The sequence below is a fragment of the Gasterosteus aculeatus genome, chromosome 14 (assembly GCF_964276395.1).
Source record: "Gasterosteus aculeatus chromosome 14, fGasAcu3.hap1.1, whole genome shotgun sequence".
Taxonomy (NCBI): Eukaryota; Metazoa; Chordata; class Actinopteri; order Perciformes; family Gasterosteidae; genus Gasterosteus; species Gasterosteus aculeatus.
This window is the reverse complement of record NC_135702.1, coordinates 2,557,359-2,571,116: the sequence shown is the minus strand read 5'-3', so window position 1 is coordinate 2,571,116 and position 13,758 is coordinate 2,557,359. Positions and strand designations below refer to the sequence as shown.

The following is a 13,758-nucleotide window of genomic DNA, read 5'->3' as shown; positions in this document are numbered from 1 at the left end:
CGAGTGAGCTTTTATTAATTCTGTGTCTCTGTGTCGTCTTCCTGTGGCCCCGTGGTGGAAAAAAATCATAAGCTTTAAAAAAAAAAAACAACAACAACACACATCAGCTTCTTTCTCGTCTCGGCGGTTTCCCCCGCTGAATTATCGCGGCTGTTTGACAACCGCCTCTGTTGTCACGCGGCAGGCGAGTAAATGCCGTGGCATGACCGCTTTGCCGCGCTCTCAATCAAATGTTCCGAGCCTCCGAGAGTGACAGTTAATTAAAGAGCACACTGAATGCGATGCCACCGTGGCCTCGGGCCGCACATCCATATTCATAGCCCCCCCCCAACCACCCAAATTTGATTAAAATGGGGACAAATGGTGCACGGAGCAGACAATCAGCGCGGCGCAGGCGGGCTTTGCTCCCCTTTTCATTGCTTATCCACCAGGCTTTTCACCCAAAAGCTCGAGCACATTTAAATCGTCTCATTCAACATAACGCTTACACCTCAGAACTCGCTCGGTTTTGTCTGAATTTGCTGGTGAAGCTTTTTTTTTTTTTTAAACTGCACTTTGTAAATTTGAACCTTTTTAGTGAGTCACAATTGAACATTAAATCAATACAGTACATTATTACGTATGTGAGGTGACTTCAAAACCTTTTTAGTTCAATTTTATCTTCTTTCTTTATCTCATCAAATGACCAAACCTGTTTCCAGAGTCTGACAAACATTTTCTAGATTTATTTAAATGCCACAAACGCGTAATTACTGCCTTTTAAAACCGTTTACGTCAAGTTTGGTCGTGATCATTTCGAAGTGCAAATGCATCCCCTTGTTCTTTTTTTACTCCTTGTGTTACACTGATGTTTCATAAATACCCAGCGTTCGGTTTTCTCAGCAAAGCCGGATCTTTTCCAACTTTCGCATTGTGTGTTTTTCAGACGAAATCAACTGGCCCGAGGGAGAGGACGCTCCTCCTCCGGACTCCCAGGAGCTCATCGCCTTGCTCCTCCGACAGAACCCTCTGGAGAGGATGGGCGCAGGTAACAAAACGCGACCCCTCCCAATGACCCCGACCAGCAGCGCTCATAATTCACCGGGGGATTAAATTGAGGTCATCCAACAGCAGGGGCAGTTCACCCTGTGGCCTCTTCACCTCTCCCTGTGAATCTAGATCCATGCACGATCAAGCACTAAAGGCCGCCGCATGCGTCTGCGTCGTTGCGTCGACGCACTCGTTTCAATTCATGGTTCTGCGTGTGTTGCAGAGCGATTCACCTCCAGAACAACAGGCGGAGTGACGTGTTTTTGTTGAAGACGACTTGGAGAGTCACGTCTATTTATTTATTTGTTTATTTATTTATCATAGGCTTTATTGCCCCGTGCGTCGCCGCTGCTGCTTTTCATCGCGGACACATTTGTCCCGTATTTTCCTCCACAACTTTGTGCACCTCTCGAACCGGCAAACCGGCGTTTGCGGCGATCTCCCTCGGTGAATCCAACCCGCTTCTACAACCCGCCAATGACGGCTTGTATAAGTGGTCATATTTACGCATTTCCTCCGACAAAAGTTCTTAAATCTGATCCATTCTCTCGTAAACGTTCTTCGTTTTAATAATGGCGGCATCGGGCTGTGAAAGCGGAAATGTGAGACTCCGTAAAGGACGTAGTTAGCGGACCAATCGCAGCCTGGTGCGCTGCGGGAGGCTTGCGTCGAAAGCCTAGAAAAATGTCTCGACACACGCAAGGACGCACGGAGGTGTGAAAAGCGACGCAAGGGACACGCAAGGGGAGCTCTGAAAACGCAGAAGCATAAACCAGGCTTAAGAGCGCGCGGATCCACGGGCCGTAAAAGTGTCCGCGACCCGGGACAAAGGCTTTGTACGCGAGGGCCCAACGGAGCCGTTCGGTCCATGTAGACCTCCTGGTTTATCTAGACCCCCCCCCATCGCCATACTGCCGTTCACAAAGTCCCCCGTCTATTCCAAGAAAGGTCACAGGCAGGAAACTGTCCCGCATGATTTAGGGTTATTATGTCCAGAAGGGGCCTGAAGGGGAAGAAGGGAAACCGAGCGAAAGCGTCCTCGTCAGCGTATTCCACACAAATCAGTTTCCCGTTTTTGTTTTTTCGAAATTTTGTGTTCAATTTGCGTTCCTTCGATCTGCAGGAGGGGCGGCCGAGGTGAAGCAGCATCAGTTCTTCTACAACCTGGACTGGAACAGCCTGCTGAGGCAGAAGGCCGAGTTCATCCCTCAGCTGGAGTCGGAGGATGACACCAGCTACTTCGACAGTGAGTTACCGTCGCTGACTTTACTGTGACCACAGAGCATCATTAGATATGAAGTTGCAGCCTGGTAACCGTTACTAGACTCGTCAACGTGCACACACACATCTCTCAAGATAAACTGTCATGAATCAAACGACAAAAAATCATTGCAGGCCATCGACATCCCTTCTTCTCTGAATACTTAAATCTAAAATACATAAAGGGCTTTTGCACCATCTGTTTATCAATCATATATCTTTCCAAATGCTTAAAAAAATCTGATTTATGGCACTTTTTTTAGTACAAATACCATAATAAACCGTGATAAAACTTTATATAGCTTTAAATGAATGGAGTGAAAACCGATTGGGATCCATTTTCTTCCTCTTCTTAAATCACCTTGTGACCCTTAAAATAAAAGTAGTAAAAACTCCATCTGAACCCTAAACCTCCCATCACCCCCCAGCTCGCTCCGAGAGGTACCACCACCTGGAGACGGAGGAAGAGGACACAAACGACGAAGACTTCAACGTGGAGCTGCGGCAGTTCTCCTCTTGTTCTCACAGATTCTCCAAGGTGCGTCCTTTTTAGTTTCCTCCGCTCACACAAACGCCCCGTGGTTGCCGCCCGAAGACGTTAGTCATGCAAATGAGTTGCTGCCCTCATCAGTCCTGCTCCTTTTTTTTTTTTTTTACCTCATGGGAGGGAAAGCATGAGCTGAGCGCTGTTTTATATGGAAATGTGAGTCTAGAAAACACACCCGACAGTATTAAAACGTAGATGTCGGCTTTGCATATATTTTCCGCTTTTTTTTTTTTTTTCTTCTTCAACACAATGCGGTCGTGCAAGCTGGGAGCGATTGTTGTGCTGCATTGCAGTGTGCTCCCCTCTCGGCATCAAAACAAAGCATTACAGTGTCTCCAAAAGCGGCGTCTGAGAGGAAGCGTTGGGCTGCACAGAGTCTCTTTTGCTGCACCTAAAAGCGCCGCGCGTAAGACGCCATGACGCGAGCCGCAGCCGCCCGGGTTTTTCTGGTCAGCTCTTTGTTGTAAATGTGTGAAACCTGATTCGTTTGGTGCCTGTGAAGGAGACCGGAGGAATCGATTCTTGGCGGTGGTGGTTTTTGGTGGTGAAGTGAGCCGTTGCCTCTGTGTGGTTCGGCAGGTCTACAGCAGCCTGGATTTGTCCCGTGGGCTCCTGGAGGAGAAGGGGGAGGCCGAGGGGAAGAAGAGCGAGAGCCCGCTGACGGTCGACTCCCTCAGCTGGACGCCGGACTTTGCTGAAATGTACGCCTCGAACTCCGGCCCATTAAACCCCAACACACAGTATCAGAAATATAATCCTCTTTTCATTCGTGCCCACTGCAGATTATTTACATTGCGGTTCAACTTGAAGTGATTTGAAGTGGTTTGATGGAGTCTGGACACACAGAATCTAAGGAATGCGCTGCCGAAAATATTTAGCAATTGGCGTCCGACCTCCAGCGGTCTCACCGTCCCTCTTCCTCCGCCAGGCCCTCGCCCTCCCACTCGACGGACGCAGGCGGAAGCAATCGGGGCGCTCGGCCCAACGTGCTGCCAAAGTTCGCCATCTCGGCAGAGAGCGAAGGAGACGAGACGTCCGGCCTCGGGGACCCCAGCGGGACCTCCTTTTCCACGGGGGAGCTCCCGCAGGACGAGCCTGACGACACGACCCCCGGCAGCACGCACAGCGGAGCCACGCTCTCTGGTGGGAAATTCAAAGCGTGCTAACTGTAATAAACTGTGGCTTTATTGCATTTCATTACAATTTGTAAGCTCAGCTGTGTGCCTCACTCCACGCTCATCTGTTCCGACACTCAGGGAGTTTCTCTGAACATCTGGACCAGTTGACACCCAGGGGTGACGAGCTGGAGAGCCCCGACGGCGCCGGCCGGGCCGCTCACCCCGGCGCTCTGCGGCCCGACGGCGCGGCACAGAGGGCCGGAGCCGCGGCCAAAGTCCCCAAATCCGTGTCAACCGGCGGCCTGTCACTCATGATCCCCGGCGGTGAGAAAAAACGCACGCGGTTCACGACGCAACGACCTCGGCGGGTCCTTAGAAGTGGATGCAGGGATGGACCGCCTCTCTGCAGAAACACCTCCCTGCCGACTGCAGGTTCGATCTCGTGCACCTGCTCAGGTGGTGATCGGCTCCTGTTGTTTTTCTCAGATGCGTTCGGGGCGTCTCCGCTGGCCAGCCCGCTCTCCCCCTACTCCCTCTCCTCGGACCCGTCCTCGAGGGACTCCTCCCCGAGCAGAGACTCCTCCCTCTGCAACGCCGTCCCGCGGCAGCCCGTCGTCATCCACAGCTCGGGGAAGAAGTTCGGCTTCACGCTGAGGGCCATCCGGGTGTACTCCTGCGACGGGGACGTCTACACCGTCTACCACATGGTCTGGGTAAGCGATCCGCCACAGGTCTGCAGGCTGTGGGGGTTTAGTTCGGTTCATCTGGACCCGTGTCAAAGCTTCCAAAGGGACTCGGTTGTTTGTCTAGTGAAAGCAAACTATACGATGTTTGCATGAATTAAAAAGTTTGCTCCTTCTCTTCATGAAGTAACCGTGCCTGTGATAGTACTACATCACCAGAGAAGATAAATATACATATGAGACCAGGGCTGTTTGTCAACGTACCTCATTCCTGCAGCACTTTGTGTCCCGAACTTTTGCTCGTTCGCTCGTGATCGACGGACCTTTTTTAAACTTCCTGAAAAAGCAAAATAGATGCTAATGTAAAATGCGTCCTGTGTGTCCGTCAATCAGAATGTGGAGGACGGCGGGCCTGCCCATAAGGCAGGACTGAAAGCTGGAGACCTGATCACTCACGTGAACGGAGAACCGGTGCACGGTCTGGTCCACACGGAGGTGGTGGAGCTCCTGCTGAAGGTAAACCACGACATACGCTTGTTCTTAAACCGCGGGCGAATTCCATAACAAATGTCCTCTGACGTCCTGTCTTCGCGTGCTTTCAGAGCGGTAGCAAAGTGGCCATCTCCACAACGCCGTTCGAAAACACTTCGATAAAAATGGGTCCGGCCAGAAGGAACAGCTACCGGAGCAAGATGGTGAGATGTGCCAAAAAGCCCAAGAAGGAGAAGACCCCAGAAAGGTGCGACGCGAAATGTTTTCTTTTTCCAAATTGCATCCAGAAGGTTTGGTTTAAATCTTCCATGTCGAGACCTTCTTGACTGATCTCCTCTCCTTCGTCTCCCAGGCGCCGCTCCCTCTTCAGACGCTTCGCCATGCAGCCGTCTCCTCTCCTGCACACCAGCCGCAGTTTCTCCTCCCTCAACCACTCTCTGTCATCTGGTGAGAGTCTCCCCGGCGTCCCCCCCACCCACAGTCTCTCCCCACGATCCCCTCCCGCCGCCCTCCGCCACACACCAGAACTCACCCAGTCAGGTGGAGATGTCGTCTGAGAAATCGTGCTGTTTATACGTGTTTCATACGTGTTAAATGAGTTTTTTTTTTTTTTTTACTCCCAGGTGGCAACTCGTCCCAGAGCAGCTCCCCCAGCTCCAGCGCTCCGAACTCCCCCGCCGGCTCGGGCCACATCCGTCCCAGCACCCTCCACGGCCTCGGCCCCAAGCTGCCGGGTCAACGGCTCCGACAGGGGCGCCGCAAGTCCGCCGGCAGTATCCCCCTTTCCCCATTGGCTCGCACGCCGTCGCCCACCCCGCAGCCGACGTCTCCTCAGCGCTCCCCCTCTCCCCTCTTCGGCGCCCATCCCATTTCCAAGACCAGCCAGGCCTTCCCGGCCAAGATACATTCCCCGCCCACCATCGCACGCCACATCGCGCGCCCCAAAAGCGCCGAGCCCCCCCGCTCGCCTCTCCTGAAGCGCGTCCAGTCCGAGGAGAAGCTGTCGCCATCTTACGCGGGCGAGAAGAAGCACCTGTGTCCCAGGAAGCACAGCCTGGAGGTGACCCAAGAGGAGGCGCAGGATGAGGAGCCGGGACGCGGGGAGCGGGATCACGCCGTCCTGCAGAGCGTGGAGGAAACGGGCCACCGCGTCCGACCCGTCGAGCAGGGCTGCTTGAAGAGGCCCCCCGGTCGCAAGCTGGGCCGCCAGGAGTCCGCCGAGGAGCTCGACCGCGAGAAGCTCAAGTCCAAGATGGTCGCAAAGCGCCAGGACTGGTCGGAGAGGAGGGAGTCTCTTCAGAAGCAAGACGCCCTGCGCGAGGCCGAGTCGGCGTGTGGCGACGACCGGGAGGACGGCTTCCTCCTCCTCCTCCTCCTCCGCGGCCCGGACGCCGGCCCCCCCGAGGGCCGAGCTGCAAGCGCGACCCTCAAAGACGTGCTGCATAAGAAGCTCGGCACTCGGGCGCCCGACGGCGAGTCGCCCGCCGGCGGCCCCGAGAGCGACGCGGCACTCCGGTCGGCCCTCTGCGCCGCTCACTGCAGGGCGGCCAGGGACAACGTGAAGCCCGACAGACTGGACTTCAAAGCCCCCAACGTCGAGTTCACCAGGAAGCGGCTGTCTTTCGAAGAGCGAGAAGACTGCATGTGCCGGTTGTCCCCCGGCGTGCACGAGAACCCGCACTTTGGCTCCACCAGGTCCAAGAGCCTGCAGCTGGACACGGCCGCGGCTCACGAGCACATGAAGGCGGGGCTCGCCAGCGTTCACTCCAGCCCCGAGGGTCTGTCCCCGAAGCTCTTCTCGGGCAGAGGCGAGAGCGCCGTGGAGAAACTCCAGCTCATCTCCTCCGCCGAGTCTGCGCTCCGGAAGACGTCGTCGGAGTATAAACCTGAAGGACGCCACGTGTCCTCGCTCAGACCCCTGGAGGGCACTCTGGACATCGGCCTGCTCTCGGGGCCCAGAGTTTCTAAAACGGAAACCTGCTTATCCAAAATGGCGGAGAATCCGAGCGACAACGTTTCTCCGAGTCCTCCGATTTGGCTCCAGACGTCTGCCGAGAAACAAATGATGAAAACCGCAGACGCGCTAAAGAGCCCCTCGACTTCCTGCGCGAGCCCTGAAGCCGTTTCTTCTCTAAATGGCATTTTTGCCTCCAAAGGTCAATCGAGTGACACAGAGGTTAAAAACGGCAAAGCACAAGACGGACACGGCGAGTCGCTGAAGGCTCAAAGCGGCAAAGCGGAGGCGTCGAGCGGAGGCGTCAAACCGCCTGTGAAGTCCGGCTCCCCGCTGGCTCACGACCACCGGGGCCCCCGACACGGCTGCCACTTCTCCTCCTGCGGGAAAACGCCCTCCATACGGGAAGTCAGCAACGAGGATCAGGAGGAGGAAGCGGAGCCGGGCGGGAAAAGCCGGGAGGCTCCGGCCGCGGCGGCGCCCAGCGAACCGCGAGCCGCGCCGCCGCCGCCGAGGCACAGCACGGGGAACGCGCCTCCTGCGCGAAGCTCTTCGCCAGTTCCCGAGAACGCCCCTTCGTCCCAGAAACCGCCGGTTTCTCTCGCAACACCGCCGTCTGGTTCTGTGGAAGAAGGTAAAAGCAGTTTGAATCGGGACCGGCGGGAGAGATCCGCCGCCGTCGGGTCGGCGGTGAAAGCGGTCGCTGGCGGCGGCTCGAAGGTCAACGCGCGTGTTGCTGTCCTGAAAGTGCAGCAGCAGAGAGGAGCTTCTGAAGCAAACATGGTCGCCTCTTTGAATAACGGGACGCTGAGGGAGAAGGACGACGGCGTTGGCGAGGAAGAGGAACCGACGGAGACGAAAAAGATCGTCGCTGCGAGAATCCATCCAGCCGAAAAAGCCCGAAACAAACCCTCTGGTCCAGAAGAAGTCGCCAGCGCGAAGGAGAGCGCCGCAAAACCCAAGTGCCCGCCCCCGGCCGCCGCCAAGGAAGACGCTCAGCTGGCCAAAAGTAAGTGCAGGCCCGCGGCCGCCACGAAGACGCACACAAAATCGCCGGAAGTGAAGTCTCGCGGCGCGGCTCCTCCTGGCCCCCCAGCCGGGGGCAGTCCCAACGCCAAGCAGAGAGAAGCCCCCGCTCAAACGACCCCGGACGCCTCCGTTCAGCCGCCGCATTCCCCGAGAGAAGCCCCGTCCAGAGGCTCCGCACCGCCGCCTAAACCGCCGCCCCCCGCCAAGGCCGCCCCTCCCTCGCCGGCTGGGAAGACCTCACCAGCTGGTAAACAATGCCTCGATCCCAAACACAAGGAGCCGTCCCCCAAGACCACAGCGCCCGCCGGGAGAAACCACCACGGCCCGGGACCAAAAGATGTCGCCGCGGACGCCCCCTCCCCCCAGCCCGACGCGGCGAGGAAAGAACCGCCGAGCGGTGAGGCCGCCCCGGGCCGGGCCCCCGCCGCTGCGTTCAGGGCGACCAAGGAGGGCCCCAAGGCCGAAACGGCCAAACCAGACGGTCGCGGTGGGGGGGCGCCACCGCCGCCGCCGCCGCCGCCCCCTCCCCCGGACAAACAGGTGGCGTCCTCCGGCAAGAGGGAGCCGGAGAGGAAGAAAAAAGAGGCCGTTCAAGAGGTCGCGCCCGCGCAGAAAAACACTAAAAGAGACGCGACCAGAGCCGCCGCCGCCGAGCGGGACGCCGGCAGGAAGCAGCAGAAAGAGTCGCCGCGTAGTTCCTGCCATAAAAAATGAAGGGGGGGGGGCGGGTTTGTGGAAGCAGCATCACGCCTTCTTGATTTCGGGGAGCGGGGGCGAGCTGTTGCATGCTGGTTGGAGACGTGCGCGCGTACGTCCGAATGTAGGAAGTCGTTTGCTGATCATTTCTGGTGTTTGTTTTTTTTTACTTTTCACGTCAGGTTGGTTTTTGTTTCTGCTTCGTGCAATCAGCGTGTCAGCGCCCGTGAGGAGGGGGCGGGGCCGGGGCTCGCTAGGCTCCGCCCCTTGGCCGTACAGTCCGTGCCATATTAAAGCGGCTTGATTGCACTCTCACTTGGAAGACAGGAGGAACCTGCAGGGGGCCTCGTGGTTCCGTGGGATTCTCTTGTCGACGCACCGAGGGAATAAAAACACGCCCGACTTTCCCCCCGAAAACTAAAAATAGGGAAATCATCTCACGGTTCTGGGAAATCCTAAATCAGTGAAGGGGCCTTAGAATTATGGGAAATTTAAAAAAAACTTGCTGTTCCGAGCAAGCTGTGGTGTTCATTTACATTCCTCTGACATGTGTACATATATTTTGGGGATTTTTATGCAATATGGTGTAAATATGAGAACACTGTTAAACTGGGACTCACGTGATTGTCGTTTGTACTAAATGTGTAGATCAATATTATGAGCTCCGTATCTCTGTGGTCTAAAGTGAGCTCCCATGATGCATCTCATCCGAGGCCTCCTGCTCTTTGTGACTTTCCACACGTGGGGTCGTAGGGGGGGGGGGGGTCGGGGGCAAATGGACTGTTTCTGAAAATGTAGCATTAATCAACAAAACTGTGAGGGCCGTTCGCCCCCCCCACCCCCCCCAGGAAAGTCTATCCGGTATCACTGCAGTCGGTAAGCACAGAGGGGGCTTCAGAAGATTTCTCGGGGGGGGTTTCGGGTCTTCGTGCTGGTCGAGTGTTTTTGGTGTTTCAGAGGAATCAAAGATTTCACACGCACTCAATGTTAAACTCTTGGTACTAATGTAGGCTGTCATGTATCTGCATTCACTTTCTGCTAAATCACACACACGTATTCATCCTGTAGATGAATAAGAAGCCCTGAAGGAGGAGGAGACACTGAGTGTGTCATGCAGTATTCGCTCTGTTGTGTTAAAACGACCACGTGTACTCTCATCGCGACCGGCCCAACGTGACGGAGTCTGAAGTTTATCTTCACGAGATTTTAACGATGAAAAGGATCTTTGCATTAGATATTTTGTTGCTGCGTCGCTAATGTAGTGTGTGTGAGAACAAATGCACCTTAATGTTTGGCCGGTATTCGGTTGGGGAGGGCGAGGAGAAGGAAGCGGAACTGAAATGATTCATGAATTCCCGTCTCGTCTGTCAGATTTAAACGAGTTCCATTTGATGAAATAAAACTTTTTTTTTTTTTTCCTCCGGTGACGACTGACATTTAAAATCAGCAAAGCACATTCAATGTTTGTTTACAAAGCATCATGGATGTATATTTTGTGTATCGTTATTTGCCAAATCTGTGTAGTGTGTCAGAGCTGCTGTTCATGGCGTAAGAACACGTGTTCGTGCTGTGATCGATGTCACACCTTCTTTCTCTGCTCGACTTTTTAGTTCCCTTTTTTTTTTCTTCCTCCGTGCAAAACTAGTATTAGATGAACTCGCTCTCGATGGTTTGTCTTTTAGAACATGTGCAATAAAAGTGTTTTGAGTTTTGTATTTTGCCCAAGGAAAGCTCTATGGGTGTCATAGATGTTGTATATTAAAACAGATATTTATACTTCTAATGTTGCGTAACACTGAAAATAAAATGGAACTATGAGCTAATCTTTTCCGTCCCCTTTTGATATGTTCGTAGATCAGATTGAATCAATGAATTACTGCGCATAGCTGAATGGTAACACTTTATTTTACGGAATTTAACCAAAGTAACAAAAAAGTAACAAAAAAAAAAAAAAAAATAATTTAAAGGTATTGAACTAAAAGATTTAGACAATACGCTTCCAATTCATCCAACCCAGTATCTGATAATTAAAAAAATGAATAGATTAAACATTTTAATATTCATATTGTAAATTCAGATTTTGCCTGAAATTCGCACTGAAATGATTAAATAACCCTAAATGTATAAAACGTGGTGTCCCTCGGGACAACCATTGTCTCCCGTCTTCATAGACGTCCACTTCATGGACGCCCCAGAGAGCCACCAGAGGACGTCTTCGAAGCTGTACTTATTGATTCCAATGCACACGTTCATTTATCGGCGTTGCCTTGACCTCCAGCCTGCTGCTGCAGCGGTGCACCGGCAGGGGGCGCCGTCGTTGCTCAAACACGTCCTCGGTGAAGCAACATTCTGCAGAGGCACAAATCCTCCCAAGATCTGAACATTGGATCAACAGGTCGTCGTCCACGCTCCTTTTCAGTAACGTGGTCATGATGCGTCACAGGCGCATTTCTGATGAATGCACACGAGTCCCTGTTGTTAAATAACTCATTTAAAAAATGCGATTATGGCGTAAATGACGCAGATGGATCAGTGTCCGCAGGCTGATTACGAAGCACAAATATCGAACGAAGGGCTCAACGGGAAAAGAAAAGCCTCTTAGCGTTTGGGAGTAAAGCGCGAGGAGAAGGTCTCACCGGGCCGCCGGCGGGGGGGAACGTTTCTGTGACTGATTCGGTCCCGTTGACCCTCCGGACCTTTTGATTTCATGTAATGCAACAAATGTTGCGACGGGCGGAGATGAGCGGGATTGAGAGGATAACACAACGTGCCGTCTGTGAGTGGAGGGCGGCCTGTTTGGAATCCAATTTAACAAAAGACCGATCGATCACGTGACCAACGGCGTGCGTCGGCGTCGATGGGGTGCGCGCGTGCACGCACGCGCCCTATTGATGCGTGTGCGTGTTGCACAGTGCAGGAGGGAGCAGCCGAGGAGAAACCCAACAAAGGGTTTGTGTGTTTTGGCTCAACGTGCTAATATTTGCCAACTGGTACGGAACACAATGTACAGACGGGAGTCCGGTTGCCTTCTCAGATATTCGGTTGATGGACACATTGGAGATTTTGACCCGGTGCTCGTGTTGGATGAAGTTAATGCAGTTCACCCTCTGGGGAACAAGAACGTTTGCACGGAATTTTTAAGACGATCAAATGTTCAAATACTTGTTGGAATGATGCAGCTTACACTGCAATGGACTAAAGGTGTGATGTGTTCACAGGATTCATCCTCTGGGTACCAAACCATTTATAAATGTGTTTTGTCAAAAATATTTCATAGAGAAGAAGACATTATCAAATATTAGGTCGAATTTCTTTTGATAGCTAAATATAAATTCTTTATTAATTAAATAAAGAATTATCTTTATTAAATTTGTGAAAAAAAGGCTAAATATGTTTTGAAGAATGTAAAGGAAAAAAATATATACACATATATTTACATATTTCTCAACCTAATATATTTATATATTTGTTGTTAGGTCAAAATATTTTATGGAAAAGTCCGCATAACGTCTAGGTGGCGCTAGAGGAACAGATGGCCACAAGGGATCATCCTCCGAATACCATGAATGTTTGGAACAAACATCAAAGTGGCTTTGGAGAAAACTAACGACGGTCATTAAAACATATTTCATTGCGTTACTATTTTGACGTGCTGGTGACACTGTGGGGACAGAAGGGATCAATTATTAAGTCATTAAATGAATCTGAGACTTTAAGATTTCTGGTTTAGAAATGAAGTTCAAGTACTATTTTGTCATGTTGATGGCACTGTAACAGAAAAAGGGCCAAAGGAACCTCGACTCTTCCCCTGCCTGCTGGGGATTGGTCGGCCGAATTTCAGAAATATGAGATCTTGTATTTAATCCCGGCGCGGAGAGGCGGGTGAACCATGTGGACGGTATGTTCTGTTTAGCCTTGGTACAATCCCTCAAAACATCCACTCTCCTCCTCCCAGGCGTCTTCAAAGACTTTTGTGGTCATTTAGAACACCGCGGACGACCAATGAACCTCATAAAGAAGCGGGGAAGGCGTCGAAAACGCTTCTTCCTGTAGACTCACGCCATCTGAAACGCGGCCACACGAATCCACTCTGGCCTCCATTAGCTGTCGGTGCTGGAATTTGCCCGAGTACATTCTGTGACTTGGGGGGAGGCCAACGCGTCCAGCCCAGCGCTCATATCTCGTGTTGCAACTAATGGCTCCTAGCCGAGCGTTGGCCCTCGGCCGGGCCGGGGGGGGCGGCGGGGAGGGAGGGGGGGACGCGGGAGGGGAGGCGGGCTCCTCGTGTAGGCCAAGGTTCAACCTGCTGGTTAAACTCGCTGCGGCTTTCGCTCCTCTGAACTCTCGCTTCTGCTTTTTCCGCGACGCGTCCCGGCGAAAGCGGTTCAGCCGCTTTCGCCGAGTGGGTGAAGACTCCCAGGACCAGTCGGCCACGTGGCAAAGGTTCCTCCCGCACGGATGATGCAACGTAAACACCTGGGAGAGAGTGTGTGTGTGAGTGTGTGTGTGAGAGAAACACAAATATGAGATCATGAAAAAGTCACAGTGGAATGAGAGGATGAGGATATCGTGTACGTGGAGAACAGCGCTGCGTCATCAAGGTCGCTGCACGCGGTGGCTTTATGCTCACTGAACGTGCTCCTGGTCGAATTACGGTGCAAAAACTTGTCTTTTCTGCAAGGCACTCGAGCTCCCGAGTAGCACTTCCACACGTTAGGTCTTTTTATTGCTGATCCCAAAGGCTCACAACTTAAAGCAACACGCATATTTAGCATTTCACACATCACTCCCGATGTGGTGTGAAAGGACCAGGATACAGAAGATTGGAACATCAGCTGGTTCATATTGTGTAAACTTTGTCTCTTGCGATGCAGGACGGAGAGAAGAGACACGCCGACGTTTTGAATGTTGACTTCCCTTGTAAACACTCTTCATCATCGGGAGGAGGAC

At 52.9% G+C, this 13,758-nt stretch overlaps 1 protein-coding gene across 30 annotated transcripts in view; it reads left to right on the top strand.

Moving 5' to 3' along the window:
- mast4 (microtubule associated serine/threonine kinase family member 4) overlaps positions 1-10,631 on the top strand; it is a 46,767-nt gene extending 36,136 nt beyond the window's left edge. For 24 of the 30 annotated variants that reach the window (XM_078088837.1, XM_078088835.1, XM_078088833.1 and 21 more), the window contains 11 exons: positions 926-1,027; positions 2,153-2,275; positions 2,718-2,827; positions 3,416-3,537; positions 3,765-3,979; positions 4,093-4,278; positions 4,441-4,667; positions 5,031-5,153; positions 5,240-5,376; positions 5,482-5,669; positions 5,753-10,631. In XM_078088837.1, the coding sequence (XP_077944963.1) occupies positions 926-1,027; positions 2,153-2,275; positions 2,718-2,827; positions 3,416-3,537; positions 3,765-3,979; positions 4,093-4,278; positions 4,441-4,667; positions 5,031-5,153; positions 5,240-5,376; positions 5,482-5,669; positions 5,753-8,826 (4,607 nt within the window). In that variant the 3' untranslated portion in view covers positions 8,827-10,631. The remainder of the gene's footprint in view (positions 1-925; positions 1,028-2,152; positions 2,276-2,717; positions 2,828-3,415; positions 3,538-3,764; positions 3,980-4,092; positions 4,279-4,440; positions 4,668-5,030; positions 5,154-5,239; positions 5,377-5,481; positions 5,670-5,752) is intronic. The other 6 variants (XM_078088838.1, XM_078088836.1, XM_078088834.1 and 3 more) reach the window with 1 other exon arrangement.
- The last annotated feature ends 3,127 nt before the right edge of the window (positions 10,632-13,758 follow it).